The sequence below is a fragment of the Zootoca vivipara genome, chromosome 8, assembly GCF_965207765.1.
Source record: "Zootoca vivipara chromosome 8, rZooViv2.hap1.1, whole genome shotgun sequence".
Taxonomy (NCBI): Eukaryota; Metazoa; Chordata; class Lepidosauria; order Squamata; family Lacertidae; genus Zootoca; species Zootoca vivipara.
Window position 1 is genome coordinate 65,459,693 of NC_142591.1, and position 15,429 is coordinate 65,475,121.

The following is a 15,429-nucleotide window of genomic DNA, read 5'->3' on the forward strand; positions in this document are numbered from 1 at the left end:
TACTCGGCTAAAAGTGATCGCCAAAAAGAAGAAGAAGAATGTTCTACTCTGGGGCTATGAAGAAGGGAGCAAGTATATTTTCTCCCAGAGCACTCACGTTCTTCACTATCCATGGATTTGTTCGTACCTTTGTTGTTTTGTAGTTGCCTATCCTGTCAGTCACTTCTTACAGCAGACTTGTAGGATGAGCCTGCCCAGTTCAAGAAGAAAAGGCCACTGCAGCACTTTAAAAAGATGCTTTTTTTGGTAATCTAACATGGAACCCAGTGGCGTCAACTCTAGTTCGGATATTATTCCCACTAAATCTCATAATAAACTACTAGTCTATTCAGCGTCCTTTGCTGAAGTAGGTAAAACCCCTCAAAAGGAGACTGTGTTTTATTCTTGTGCATTTAGCATTATACATTAAAATAATTTTACCACATCCTAACATATTGAGTGTTACATTTTTTACACTATAAAATGGTAAGCATAAGAGAATTATGCTGGCACTTAGAAGGAAAACATTAGAATTCATTGTTCTGCTTGAATGCTAAGAATGTATGGAATTAATTTGTGGTTCATATTTTGGTCAAAAACAAGCTCAGGTTTCTGCATTAGCATTCTGAATAGCTGATACTGCTCCAGCTTAAAAAAAAAACCCACCATGCCAAATTAAATGTTGCATTTTCCTAATAATGTCGAAAATTGTTCTTGCAATGTTTGAGTTCTTTTAATCAATTAATTGCTTTTCCTCTACAATGATTGCAGACAGCTGAAGGGCGGGTTTTTAAATCCTGTTTTACTTGAGCATTTGCTTTATAGAACTTAGCTTCAAAACAGCAACCATGTGTACACACAGTTGGAAATAGCTAAGTAATGAGAGCTTCTAGGAATTTTATGTTATAAGAAAATTAGAAGGAATTAGTTCAGCAGTTAAAGATGCCAGAGTTAGGAGCTGTTGGGGCTAAACATTTAAATGTTTCATTATTTTGCCCTTGTTTAATGAATGATGTTGAATAGTCAAAAGTACACTGTTGATCTCTTCTTGCTGCTTTATTCATGGTGATCAGAGCATAGACAAAAAGGTAGTATATTTACTTATGATTGAGGTTCGCAAGGGTTGCTTAAGTACATCCATCTTGTGAATTACTTCCTATGCTATTATAATAAACTGTCAAGTTCTGTCAAGTTCATAAACTGAGTTGCACCTGCGTATCTGTTAGATTACCTTTTTATTCATTGTTTATGTATCTGAGAAACTAAAAATGCTTCAGTGTTTTTTAAGGTATTTTTAAAAATTGTGCCAATACATAGATTAAAGTTGTTATTTCCAGTGTGGATAATATATTGCAGCTGTTTTAGTGCACCTGTTTCCTGCCCAATCATATTCACCAATAGTAAAATTTAATTTGTCACCATCTTTTCTACACAGTAATAATAGTTTATATGTAGCTAATACGAATGTTGACTAATGGTAAGTGTTTGGCATATTGTTACACAGCTCACAGAAATGCAAGCTGAAAGTAGCTATTACAGCCCACAGAAAGTAAAATCCAAAGAAGTATTATGCTGGGAGCAAGAAGGAACTACAGTAGAGGTAATTTTCCATTACTTTTGTATATTTATAGTAAATTTCTTGGCATCAGTATTTATTTCATCAGAGTCATTACTTTGGACTGGCAGTTGCCGTATTGGATGGCTATAATAAAAACATAACTGAAATAGAGCCATTCTTGCACTTTAGCTGTAGTACTCTAGGCAGTAAATAATAAGCTCTCAAATCTAGTGTACATTACTATTATTCTTCTACTTCATTTGTTTTTTAATTACCGGTAAGTGCAAAAACTGACCACAATAGTCCTGCTTATACATTCATCCACATAAATATTAATTTTGGATAGATAGGTGTGCAGTTATTTATGTATGTATTAGATTCAGACCCTGCCCTTTATTCCAAAGGTACCTAGGGTGGCAAACAAGGGATAAGACGATAAAAACGTATTTTAAAAATCTTTAAAAACAATTCCAGACTGGGAAAATCTTAACTTAGAAGATTTGTTGATAGAGGAGAGCCTTCAGTAGACAGTGCCTTTCTAATATTCAAGGGAAGAGGATATTCAAGGATAGGCTTGGAATAGTCTCGGTTCTCATTTTCTCTTCTGTCATTGTCCCCTGTCCCATTCATTTGTTTTCTTTTAGATTGTAAGCCTATGGGTAGGGAATGTCTTACTTTGATTTTATGTAAGCCTATCTTTTGGAGCCTTTTTAGCTGAAGAGTGGAGTGCAAATGCTATTTAAATGAATGAATGAATGAATAAATAAATAAATAAATAAATAAATAAAGGCGACAAATAAAGTTAGATAGGTGAGCCCAACAATGTGTTGGTTCTTGGCTAGAAGCTTAACTCTCTTCCAGTTTCTTTATGTACACACTCAGCATGTTAACATTTTCCCCCAGGTCCTCATGAGTGGAGAACCTTTCTTTGATTGCCAAATAGGCTTTGTTGGTTGCCAAGCTCTATGTCTCAAAGGAATTATGGGAATTAAAGATTTTGAGGATAATATGAATAGAAGTGATGCGGTAAGTACAAGTTATGCTTTGCTAGCTTGCAGACGTGCACACAAAGACATGGTTCACACAAAAAAGACAGGTAGCCGTGGTAGCCGAATTAGACAAACCACGAGCCTCGGCTCACATGTAATACTAAGCCAAATCATGGCTTAGCTCTTGGTAGTGTGGCAACAGCAGATGCAGGGTGGTGTTGTAGGGAGTGAAGAAGCTGCAATTTCCAGCTGTGTACCAGCAAACTTGATTGTTCATTCTTAGCTGCTGTTTGGCTTATCATTGTGCAAACAAGACCATGGTTGGGAGGGGGGAATGGTTTCTTCATGTACCATGTTTATAAAAAAGAAATCAAATAACATGTTATTTTGTTTGTTATGTTTTGTTACTATCTTTCTACTCCCACTCATATATTTTTTCCCCTTTTATAAAAGGAGGCCTACTTTTTCAACTGTGGTGAAAATCTGAGCACAAAAGGGATGACATACCTTACCAATTCACTATTTGATTATAGAAGCCCTGAAAACAATGGTGTTCGTGCAGAATTCATTTTGGATGCAGCCGCTCATAAGGTCTTAAATAAGTTTTCTTTTAAAATTTTGGATTTATGCTCTGTGTTCATATTCTGTCACTTATTTTATACACATCTATGTTCAGGAGCTCTGATTATGGAGTCAGTGTTAACACCTTATTTCTGCTAAAGTATTTTGTCACTTAATGAGTACATGAGTTATGTCACTATGAGCTGCTTGAATTTACTTTTATTGCACATTTTACTTGAATGACCAGAGGCCATAACTAATTTAGACTTTAAAAAGGTAAAGGTAAAGGACCCCTGACAGTTAAGCCCAGCCGCGAACGACTCTGGAGTTGCAGCGCTCATCTCGCTTTACTGGCTGAGGGAGACGACGTTTGTCCGCAGACAGTTTTTCCAGGTCATGTGGCCAGCATGACTAAGCCGCTTCTTGCAAAACCAGAGCAGCGCACAGAAACGCTGTTTACCTTCCCGCCAGAGCGGTACCTATTTATCTACTTACACTTTTGATGTGCTTTCGAACTGCTATGTGGGCAGGAGCTGGGACCAAGCAATGGGAGCTCACCTCATCGTGGGGATTTGAACCTCCGACCTTCCGATCGGCAAGCCCTAGGCTCAGTGCTTTAGACCGCAGCACCACCCACACACTAATCTAGACCTTAGTATTCTTAAATTAAGCCTTATTAGCTAAGTTGGAAATTGATTATTCAATAGCTGGTTTAGCTCAGTTTGTAGAGCATGAGTCTTAATCTTAGGGTCATGTGTTTTGAGCCCCCCGTTGGGCAAAAGATTCCTGCATTGCAGGATGTTGGACTAGATGGCCCTCGTGGTCCCTTCCAACTCTACAATTCTATGATTCTATGAATGAACCACTTTTAGGGCTTCCGCTGGGATAGAATTTGAAGAGTAAATAGATAAGAGTCAGTCTTGAGTAGTGGGTAAATGCACAGAGTGTTTAGTCTGGAGAAGAGAGACCATGGTTCAAATCTCCTTCAGCTATGAAGCTCACTGGCTAATTATTAAAGAGTTTATCTCTTTCAGCATAAACTACCTTTAAAAAGTTGTGAGTATAAATGAGAGAACTGAGAAAGCTGCCTTGAGCTTCTTGTAAGCAGGGCAGACACCTGATAAAAATGAACATAGCTTTAGGGCTTATTCATTCCCACTATAAATTTTTGTACTCGGGCATGTGTATCAGAGTACAAATTGCACAATTCAGCTATGTTTTGCTCAGAGTAAACCCATTGAAATGTATTAATATTGACTAAGGTCCATTAATTTCAGTGGACTCTGAGTAAAACTTAGTTTCTAACATCCTACAAGTTTTCACTCAAATATAAAGTGGTAGCAGAGGTAAAAGTAGATACCTCTTCTTTTAAAATATTCAGTATTTGAAGAGTAAATAGATAAGAGTCAGTCTTGAGTAGTGGGTAAATGCACAGAGTGTTCAGTCTGGAGAAGAGAGACTGAACTGGAGAAGTGGTTCCCAGTTGCCACTTGCAAGTACTTTAGAGAACTGCAGTTAATAGAAAACTGTGAATCTATACTCAAGTCTAAAATGCTGAAATTAATACGTTAAAAAGAAATCAACTCTTTAATCCTTAGTGTCCCTGCACATTGAACTGAACTGTGCTTCATATTTGTTTTTTTGTTTTTAATAAGATGTGCCCTTGTGAATTGGACTAAAGGCCCATTTACTCTAGCTTCTTGCAGTGGTAAACCACAACAGCACAAGCAGGGCAAAAGCTTGTAAACTACAGCCTTCTTTTGCTGTGGATTGCCAGCAGCTAGAATTCAGTAGCATACTTCCTTTGAACATGAAAGATCTATATAGTCACTGATAGATTTATCCTCTGTGAATTTGTCTAATCCCCTTTTCAAGCCCTCTAAGCTTGTGACCATTACCACATCTAATGGAAGTGAAGTCCATAAATGATGTGAATAAATACATTATTTTGTCTGACTTGAATCTATTACTTATCAATTTCATTGGACTAAACTTTTCCCACACCATACATCACAACATTATGCTGTCCCTTTAACTGCTTTCTCCTGAAACAAAAAAGCTCAATCTGGTTTAGCCTTTTCTTGTAGTAAAACTATTCTGGTTGCCTTTTCTGTGCCTTTTATAGCTGTGTGATACCTTCTTTGAATTGGGGCAGTCAAAACCACACACAATTTTCCAAATGTGGCTGCACCATAGATTTCTACAAGGGCATTATGATATGGGCACTTTTATTTTTAATCCCTTTTTAATGACATCTAACACAAAATGTACCCTTTTCACAGGTGTTGTAGAGGTTGATGTTTTGATTGAGCTGTCTGCCACACAACTCAAACTGTTTGCTGGTTAGTCATCACCTATTTGCGAAGTTAGGATTTTTTTGCTGCCTTGTCATCATTTTACACTTTTTCATATTGAGCTGCATTTCCCATTTTGCTGCCCATTCACCTGGTTCACAGAGATTCTTTCATAGCTCTTTATAGTCTGGTTGGGATAAATTGGTATTATTCATTAATCTGGCCTCAACTCACTGCTCATTCTTAAATCCAAATCATTTCTGAGCAAGTTAAAAAGCACTGGTCCCAATACACATCCTTGTGGGGCATCACTCTTTTTTAAATATCCGTGTGTTTATATTATATACTTCTTTTTATTTTCCTCATCCTTCATAGAGCAGGAGAACAGAGAAACACTGAGAATTCCATGTATCTCGTTACTGCCCAATAAACTCATTTTGTTAAAGCTGCGAATTCTCCTTCTATTGGTAGTAATAATAGATTCCATTTACTTAAATGTCAACCTTCATGTCTAATGACGTGATTAGAATGTTACTTACGACTCACTGCTTCCTATGAAGACAAGAGCAAACAAATACCTACTGAGTCCAAATAAATCTGATTGTTTTCTAGCTAGATGTCCTAAAATGTTTCGGAAGTTGCAAATGTTAGATACGAAGTTTGCCATAGTCAGCTGGTTTACTAGTGAGTGAGAGGTCAAGCTGAATTAATTGACTCTGCTAAAGATACTAATTAACTAGCTGCTTTGGAAAAGTGGACAAAACATCCAGAAGAGTTATAGATGTCCTTTTGTGTGGTCTAGTCTAGATGTTGCATTAGCTATCTGAAGGATGAATTCTTTGGCTAACCTCTGTCCTTTGTTTTGATAAGGTTTACCATGTATTCATGCACAAACCCAAACAAGTATATATCTCTAGTACTTGACTATAGCCCTGATACCATTGGGTTGTAATCTCAAGATTCTTTCTTAAGCGAACATTAGTTGTATGTACTTTGCTTTGTTGGTAGGAGATGTACACAGAGATAGCTGGAATGCAGAGGTTTGGGGCTTTCTACATGGATTATCTGTACACAATGGAAAGCACCAGTGGCAAAGGTACTTCATTACTTTGTTTGCTTGCTTTTTGAATAACAGAAACAAAGGCTTCCTCAGAGGCACCTGACAGTCCTTGACCGGCTGTCCTCAGATTTACCTTTTTGACCTAATTTAAAATCTGGATAGACTTGCTGAAAATTCTGAATTATAGTGTGCTTGTTTGCTCATATACCCTTTTCCTGACTTTGCCCTGAGAAATGCAGCAATGTGCGATTTGATATGACTGCTTTGCCTGTGTGCTTTGTTATCATGCAACGATTTAGCTTGAGAAAATCTGGGTTCAAATTGCTGTTCAGCAGCGTTGTTGTGAAGGCAAATCTGGAGGTGGGCAGAAGAACGTACTTTAAAGCAGCTTTGCAAGCTTTATGCTGGTTTAAAGGAAATAATCTAGTCTGCAAGGGTGATGATTATGGTGATGAGCAATTAAATTTGTATACTGTCCATTTAAGATGATAGGGCAGTTTACAACATTAAAATACAGAATGAGAACACAAAATACCTAACAAAAACGAATAAAAACAAACCAGTAACCCTCTGGGGAAAGCATTCCACAAATAGGGAGCTACCGCAGAGAAGACCAATTCTTGTGTTGCCACCCTTCAGACCTTTTGTGGAGGAGGAACACGAAGAAAGGCCTCAGGTGATGATCGCAGGGTTCGGGTCGGTTCATATGGGGAGATTACATTAGAGAAAGACAAAAGCTTCTCTTCTGTGTGTGTATATTACAATCAGTGCTTCCCCCCCTAGAAAAATAGGTGCCAGTACTCACCATGAAGTTGTTACAGTAAGTGCCACACTTTTTAACAACAACAACAAAAAAAAAGGTGCGAGTACTGTGTACCCTGAAAAAAAGAGCACTGGTTACAATATTCCTTACAGTGGCATCCTATGCATGTGTAAGCAGCAGTAAATAATAGTTGCCTTCACAGTGTCATGGCAGATGAATATGATCTGCTTTATATAAAGGGCAGGAGTCTAATAATCTCTCCAAAGTGAAGGTCCTTGGGCTTCCTTGTTTGCTTTCTGCTTCCCTCTATGAGGAGGAGAATGGTCACTGGAAGCTCCCTTTTCTGTTTTAGGTTAACCCAGGCATCCCCAAACTTCGGCCCTCCAGATGTTTTGGACTACAATTCCCATTATCCCTGACCACTGGTCCTGTTAGCTAGGGATCATGGGAGTTGTAGGCCAAAACATCTGGAGGGCCGCAGTTTGGGGATGCCTGGGTTAACCAGAATTTAGAGCCCTATCTAAACTATGCTCTTAGTCCACCTCAGTGTGCAAGGCCTCTGCGTGATCAGAGCACTCATGCTTATGGGTGTTCTAGTTATGTGGAGTCCCTGCACATGAACAGGGGTTTGCATGTTGGGTCTTCTTTGTAGACAACTGTGTTCAACATGAAGCTGAAGGAGGAGACTTGATATGGTTGGGGTAGTACTAAAGGCATGGGCCTGATTTCAATTAAGTGCAGCATTGCCCTATATCTGAGTAACATAAATAGGGCTTAGTACAGTGGTGGGAAACTTTTTCTAGCCCAAGGGCTGCATTTCTTCCAGGGGTTGCATGCCACTGGTGTGCAGAGCAAGTCCTTCCAGGGGAAGAGCAACAGATGTGTCTTCTAACTTTGTACTGTAGGATACATTCCATCCATGCAGACGTTAGAGATTTCTGCCCCCCCCCATTTCTTTGTCTTCCAACAAAGCAAACAAGAGGCATTTCCACAGCTTGAGAGCACATTCCAGCCAGGCAGAAGCACTAAGGAGGGTACTGAGCAGAGCCTGGAGACAGCCTCAAGAGTTAAGAGGGAGAGGCCTAGAGGATCCACATTTGACTCCCAAGCCTGAGGTTTCCCAACATGTTGTAAATTGTGGTTAATCTTGACTGTGACCAAAGTTCTAATGAACTTGAAATCAAAGCAGCTTTCTCATCCCATCAAGTGGTTATTTAAAAACACAGCTGAATTGGAGTTGGCAAAAAAGCATGTGCACTATGGATATGGGTGGTTTAAAACCCTGTCTCCAATTTTGAGTGTAGTACAGTTGTTGAGAGCATGTGATTTGAGCTTTAAGTTTTAGTTTTCAGCTCAATATTGCCACTCACTGCCTACTTCATCTTTCCTTCTGTAATGGACATGAAGAAAGAAAAGTGGGCCTCCCTGTGAAAATGCATTGGTGATCTTGCTTGTATTAGTTTATCACGAGGAAACAAAGTGCAGTTAAGGCTATTGTGTGAGTGTTTATAGCTAAACACTGATAATTGCAAGAAATTATTTATAGCTAACCACTGATAATTGCAAGAAATTATTTTTCATAAGTAGCCCCCCCCATTGTCCCAATCAGTGTTAGAAACTGAGATATGAAAGCTAGGAGCTAAAAGGCACCTTAAACCTATATCATGGGTGCAACAACGGAATGTCTAGGCACACTTTTAAAAATAACAATAATACAAAGCTGAAAATGAATGAACTGCAACTAAAATCTTATATTCATTTTCCCCGGGAAACCCCCATTTTATCGTACCATTTCCCGGCGGTCCCCTGTATCAGTTCGTCTCCTGTTATTCTCCCTTATTCCGCTCCTGCCGCCGGCCATTTTTTTCCCTGCTTTGCCCATCTATGGGCACCGAAAATGGCCGCCGCCGGCACCGGAAGTCGCGTCTACGCATGTCTGGAAGTGCGTAGACGTGGCTTTCGGTGTCGGCGCCGGCCATTTTCGGTGCCCATAGATGGGCAAAGCAACACCGGAAGTTGTGTCTATGCATTTCTGGACATGCGTAGACACGACTTCCGTTGCCGGCCATTTTTGGTGTCCATAGATGGGCAAAGCGACACCGGAAGTTGCGTCTATGCGGCTGCTGGTCCCGGATTTTGCAGTCCAGGACTTGGCAGGTATGCATGGTCTAGTTCTCATCTGAAGTCTGCATAAAGCAAAGACATGCTCCCCCCCCCCCCATATTCTTAGAGAGAGTGTCTGGAAGTGGGGAGGAAAGGAAAGTCCTCCTTTCCTTCCACTCTGCAGTTTTTATCTGAAATCTTAGGCACAGTACTGAGGCCAGACCTCAGAAACTGCTTGCGCTAATGAAATTCCATGTAGCAAAACACGCCTAGAACAATGGGAGTTTCAAACGCTGGTCCTAATGCATGTATTAACTATCTGTAAATATATATGTTGTAGTTTTAGTGTCTGGAAACCAGCCAGATGTGACTTCAGTAAAGAGTGAAGACTTTGGCCATGTTCAGGAGATGTCTACAAAAACCCTTATTGTGGGCCCTCTCAGTCTTCGGCTTGATAGCAGTGCAGTGCACAGGATTATGAAAATGATTGTTTGTGCTCTGGAACATGAATATGAACCATATAGCAAGTCTAAGCAAGGTATGTCGTGATTTATTTCTTTATTCTTTATTTTTATTTTTACAAACAAAGCAGGAGAGCTTCAGTGGAAAACTGTTAACTGCAAATAATGTGTGTGTGAAGAAAGGAAAGCTTAGTAGTAGTTTATTTGAATCTTTTCATTATTGTCTGTGGTAAGAGCTCAAACAGAATCTGTTTGTGGCACTGTTGATCTGACCAATGTGGTGTTCGATTAAAGTAGCCATTTGCAGCACTTTTTGAGAGAGCAACTTGGCATGTAAGACAGTAATAGGCAAGTATCTCCTAGTGGCATCATGGGGTCACCGGATTGGGCTCTGACTCCACTCTGATCAAGAGCAATGACTTCTTGGGAAAGTGGATGCCTCCCAGTCAGATTTTTGCTCCTGCCAATTGAAGCAGTCATGTCACCTTTAGCTCCCATTTTCCCCACTCCTACTTCAGGCTAGTTTCTTGAATATTTTCTTTATCTGTTTCCTGTTTGCCTTCCCTACCTCCCTTGTTTGCTATCTCTACTAAAAAATACTTTACATAAAAAGTTCTCCTTTTCCACCCACCCCACCCCTCTGTTAGTTCTGTTAGTTCTCCTAGTTTCGTTGGTTGTTACTATATTTGGGGAAAGTGGACTCCTGTTATTTCCCTAATTATGCTGTCTCCATGGACTGTTTGAGCTTGGCAAGTCTGCAAAACCTTCTCAAAGAATCTTTGTTGCTTCCTCATGATCATGGTGCAGTCAGAGCCCAATCGGGTGACCCCCATGATGCTATTCGAGATCCACACTTCAGATGAGTACCAATTGTAGTCTTTTTTAGGAAACTGGAGAACAAGCAAGCTCTAACATAGGAATATCTTATTTACCGTACTCATTTAGCTAGTGCTATCACACTTTACAACGAATAAGAGGTCCTTTCCCCAAGAGCTTGCAGTCAATCTAAGAAATGTCACACAGTGGATAACGAAAAAAGCAAACAACAACAACAACAACAACAACAACAACAACAACAACAACAACAACAACCCAGAACTAAGACAGTCCCCACCCTCAAGTTCACAGTCTAAAAGGATGTAGCTCACATGGGGAAAAATGGTGGTAGAAGCGAAAAGCAAGTTCAAGCAGAAGTTCTTCCAAGTTATAGTTCTTACAAGACAGTTATGGAGTTCTGGCTGTGTGGAGTCTGGCTGTCCAGAAGAGCAGCAACTCCTCACCAATGTCAGTGGCAATTCTGTCTGTCCTGCCCATTCTTCTTCCAGATAAGATTTAGGAACAGAGCAGGTGACAATGTCCAGGCCAGAAGGACAGGTGAGCTCCTGCCACACAGTTCTTCCCTCATGCAGCTGCCTAGATGGTGGTTAAAATGAACTGTGGTGACAATTTAAAGGCAAATATATAAAGAGAGCCCACTTGATGTTCCTTGTGAGAAATGCAACAATGGAAATCTCTTTGCCCTTTTGACATTTAGAGGAGCACAGAGTGATCAAAAGAAAATAATCGTTATGGAAGTAATTATGGAAGACTATGTACATTCCCATTGATAATTACGTTAAATTTGAGTAATTATAATTTATTACAGATTCTGTAGATGGAACCAAAGCTATGCCAAGCCCAGAAGAAGTAGCAGCTTTGGAAGAATATATTCCAACTCGGATCACAAACTTCACAATTCTGAAATGCACTGTGACAATCCCCATGGCTGAATTCAATTTGCTGGACCACTTGTTGCCTGTTATCATGGGTCAAAAGGTATTACAATGTAGTCTGTCATGAACTATATTCGGAATTAAAACATATGCACCCAGTCAGTTACATATGCTTATTTCATATAGGTTAATTTAGTCTGTATATATTTGCATACATGATAGACTGATTTAAAAAAAATACTGTGCAAGCATCTAGACATCTAGAATGAAACTTTTTAAAAGTTAGATTTGGAAATGTTGGGCTGTATTTTTAAATGTATGGGGTGTTACATTAATTTGGCTTGTATTTTTCCCCCTACTATATTCCCTGAAGAGTTCAAGCAGCCTCTTAAATACTACAAATCTTCAGCCTTTGCGTCCTCTGCCTTCTATCCAAATACTGGTGGACAAAATGGCCCTGGAACACTCCATGCCAATGTATGCTGAACAGCTTGTGCAGACTGTCAGCAGCCTTAGCCAGGCATCTGATAACTTACTTCACTACTGTTATTCACACTGCTATCTTAAGGTAAAACATTTTTAATACTTTTTTTTTGGTTCATTGAAAATTGCTGAGACTTCTCAGAAACATTATTACAGAGCGATCCTAATTCTTGCAGGGAGGCAGCAGAGTGGAAAGGAGTGGCAGATCATCCACCACATTCCAAGTCCTGATGGACGGGTGGTGCTGGTTTTCTGTTCACTGCACCATTTTCAAGCTTGTGCAACCGAGGACTCAAGGATCAGGCCTCTCGGGTTAACCTCGGGGCTTTGGATACAGTAAATTCAAAGGCTCTGGCATCCGAAACTTGACCTTGGGATCATCACCTGAGGCCCTTCTTTGTGTGCCCCCTCCACGAGAGGTCTGGAGGGAAGCAACACACTAAAAAACCTTTTCCGCAGTGTCTCCGTTTGTGGAATGCTCTCCCCAGGGAGACTTACCTGGTGCCTTCATTACATATCTTTAGGCACCATGCAAAAACATTCCTCTTCTCCCAGGCCTTTGGCTAATTAAACAATCTATGTGGGGGAGGGGGTTATTTTTGTTTTGTTACTATGGTGTGTATATTTGTGTTTTTATATTGCAAACTGCCCTGTGATCTTCTGATGAAGGGTGGTCTAGGAATTTTTAATGATGATTATGATGAGGATCATCACCATCCCAGGCAGAAGCCCCCTGTTTGCAGCTACTATTGGCAGTAGCCCTCTGTCTGCTAGGACAAACCTGGTGCTTCCACCATGGTGGAAAACTGCCATGACACTCCTTTCTACCAGCAGAGGCTTACACTGCTGCCTCCCACAAGCCATCAATGTGGGTTGTTAGGATTGCACTGTTATACTGACATCATGATAAAGGTAAAGGTAAAGGGACCCCTGACCATTAGGTCCAGTCGTGACCGACTCTGGGGTTGCGCGCTCATCTTGCATTATTGGCCGAGGGAGCCGGCGTATAGCTTCCAGGTCATGTGGCCAGCATGACAAAGCCGCTTCTGGCAAACCAGAGCAGCACATGGAAACGCCATTTACCTTCCCGCTGTAGCGGTTCCTATTTATCTACTTGCATTTTGACGTGCTTTCAAACTGCTAGGTTGGCAGGAGCAGGGACCGAGCAACGGGAGCTCACCCTGTCACAGGGATTCGAACCGCCGACCTTCTGATCAGCAAGCCCTAGGCTCAGTGATTTAACCACAGCGCCACCTGGGTCCCTTACATCATGATAATATCATGTAATTATAATACTCATTGTGGTTCAGATTTGTTAATGTTTAGTCAGTTCTTTCGAGTCAGTAGGACATACTGTTCCTGTGATATAAATTGTGTTTTTTTTTATAGAAACATGATTTTCTATCTTACATTTTTCTTGGGGATAAAAAAATGGCTTAAAATTGACATTGGTTTATATTAAAGTAAAATAATTTGTACTGATACTTTTTTGTTAATGTACAGCTTGATGTTTTGGTTTGTTTCAGATATTTGGTTTTCAGGCAGGGCTGTCATCACTGGATATTAATGGATCTTACAACTCACCAGTTTCAGTTGTTTCTCCATTCAGTACTGCTGTTTATGGCAAAATGCTTAAGCTTCCTAACTACTGGTGAGTATTAAATGCTTTATATTCACAAGCACTCTACATGTGGGTCCATCATGGGTACATTTTTATTTTTACTGTACTGTACTACATTATATTATACACTTCTCTCTTTCTCTAGATACAGATACATACACACATACACATATACAATTTTCCGCATTAATGTTTTAAATATTGGTGTCTCTGACCATATCGCTTAGACTGCCATTACCAAAAGCATTCTTTTTCTTCTTAGAATTTTAGACCAAAATGTTTGCTACTAATGCATGGATATTGCTGTAGACTTGTTTTCATTTGTTCTGAAATGAATACCATAACTTAGAGGTTGACACCAAGAAAAATGTGTTGAAGATGTCTCTTCTCATTCAACAGAGTAACCCTTAGCCCTGAGGGCTGATGCCAGCTGCCACAATATCTTAAGTAATCTAGAGAGATGTGTGTGTTCCTTATTCACAGCTTCTGTGAATGATATTTTAATCCAGATATTAGTAGTACTTTGCCATATTTTCATAACTGTCACAAAAATCTTGCAATGTACTCATTGGCTGCAACCTCATTTTCTTCATATTTTGTATGGGTCTTGTCATATTTTGCTTCATTTGATAGTTCTTGTTTTATTAAGTAAAACCTTTGTCCATTCAGGTCTGTGGACAAATTCTGCTGTAAGTTCTGTTACAATATCAGATATTCAATAGAATATTTCTGTATAATGACTAATAACCACATTTGAACTTGAACAAATAGTAGCAATTTACACTTGAACAAATACTCCCTGTTTCATTTTCTTGCTCATCTGTTTCATTGGAAACAATTAATTAATTCAAAATGATTGCTTTCCATTCAGCTACTTTTCTTAGTAAAGGAAATGCTTCATGCATTCAAGTTTTTGAAATTATGTCAAAGCTGAAAATAGTATTTATCTTTCTTGTGATGTGTATGAATACAAAAACCAGTTTCCAGCGGATTTCAGATCACTGTACATACATGGATCTGTGTGTGCATGTAACATCTTGGTTTACCCAGGTGTTTATAGATTGCTGGCTTGTTTTGCCAATCTTTACTGTGCTAAGTGATTTCTTATTTATATTTTGATTGTTTTAATATAATAGTGTTTTAGTCATGTTGTACACTGCTTTGGTATGCACATGAAAAGTCACATAGAAATCTGTTTTTATAAATCAATAATATATGTATATGAATGATTAATTCATATTGGTTACTGGTATTTTAAAGTTAGTAAGAATAGTACAATGGAGAAAAACATTCCCAAGCTGTAACAGATGCATTAGTTAAGCAGAGGGAGATTAATATAAAATAGATTTAACCTGTTTGTAGCTAGTGCAGTGAATAAACTGGATTAAATCATTGCCTTTTAATATATGCATGTACAAATGTGTGCTTGCATGCGCGCGCGCGCGCGCACACACACACACACACACACACACACACACACACAAACACATTAATTTGTACTAAGAATGTAAACTAAGACCAAAATATAATAATTTGAGGATAATGAAGTAGAAACAAATGAATACTGCAGCCACATTGTTAAATGAAGTGCAGTATGAAGTGAATAAAACACCAGATGAAATACATCAATAGCACTTGAACTAAATCGAAATCAGCATGCGGACTGAAAGCGTCATTGAAGTCATGAAATGAGTGGGAACTAGTCTGGTAGAATAACCTGGTAATGTCATTAAACGTCCACTCTTTTTTTTTCTCCAAAAAAATTATAGCACCTGCTTTATTTGGATTTTGAGATTTCACATTCCAGAATTGCCTAAAGTGCACACATCTGATGATACATATGTT

The 15,429-nt window shown here is 39.3% G+C and overlaps 1 protein-coding gene across 5 annotated transcripts in view; it reads left to right on the forward strand.

Annotated features, from left to right (window-relative positions):
- VPS13B (vacuolar protein sorting 13 homolog B) overlaps positions 1 to 15,429 on the forward strand; it is a 384,018-nt gene that overhangs the window by 44,257 nt on the left and 324,332 nt on the right. For all 5 annotated transcript variants that reach the window (XM_035126124.3, XM_035126121.3, XM_035126123.3 and 2 more), the window contains exons 9-16: positions 1,484 to 1,579; positions 2,441 to 2,563; positions 2,980 to 3,117; positions 6,390 to 6,477; positions 9,648 to 9,845; positions 11,414 to 11,583; positions 11,854 to 12,048; positions 13,490 to 13,614. In XM_035126124.3, the coding sequence (XP_034982015.3) occupies positions 1,484 to 1,579; positions 2,441 to 2,563; positions 2,980 to 3,117; positions 6,390 to 6,477; positions 9,648 to 9,845; positions 11,414 to 11,583; positions 11,854 to 12,048; positions 13,490 to 13,614 (1,133 nt within the window). The remainder of the gene's footprint in view (positions 1 to 1,483; positions 1,580 to 2,440; positions 2,564 to 2,979; positions 3,118 to 6,389; positions 6,478 to 9,647; positions 9,846 to 11,413; positions 11,584 to 11,853; positions 12,049 to 13,489; positions 13,615 to 15,429) is intronic.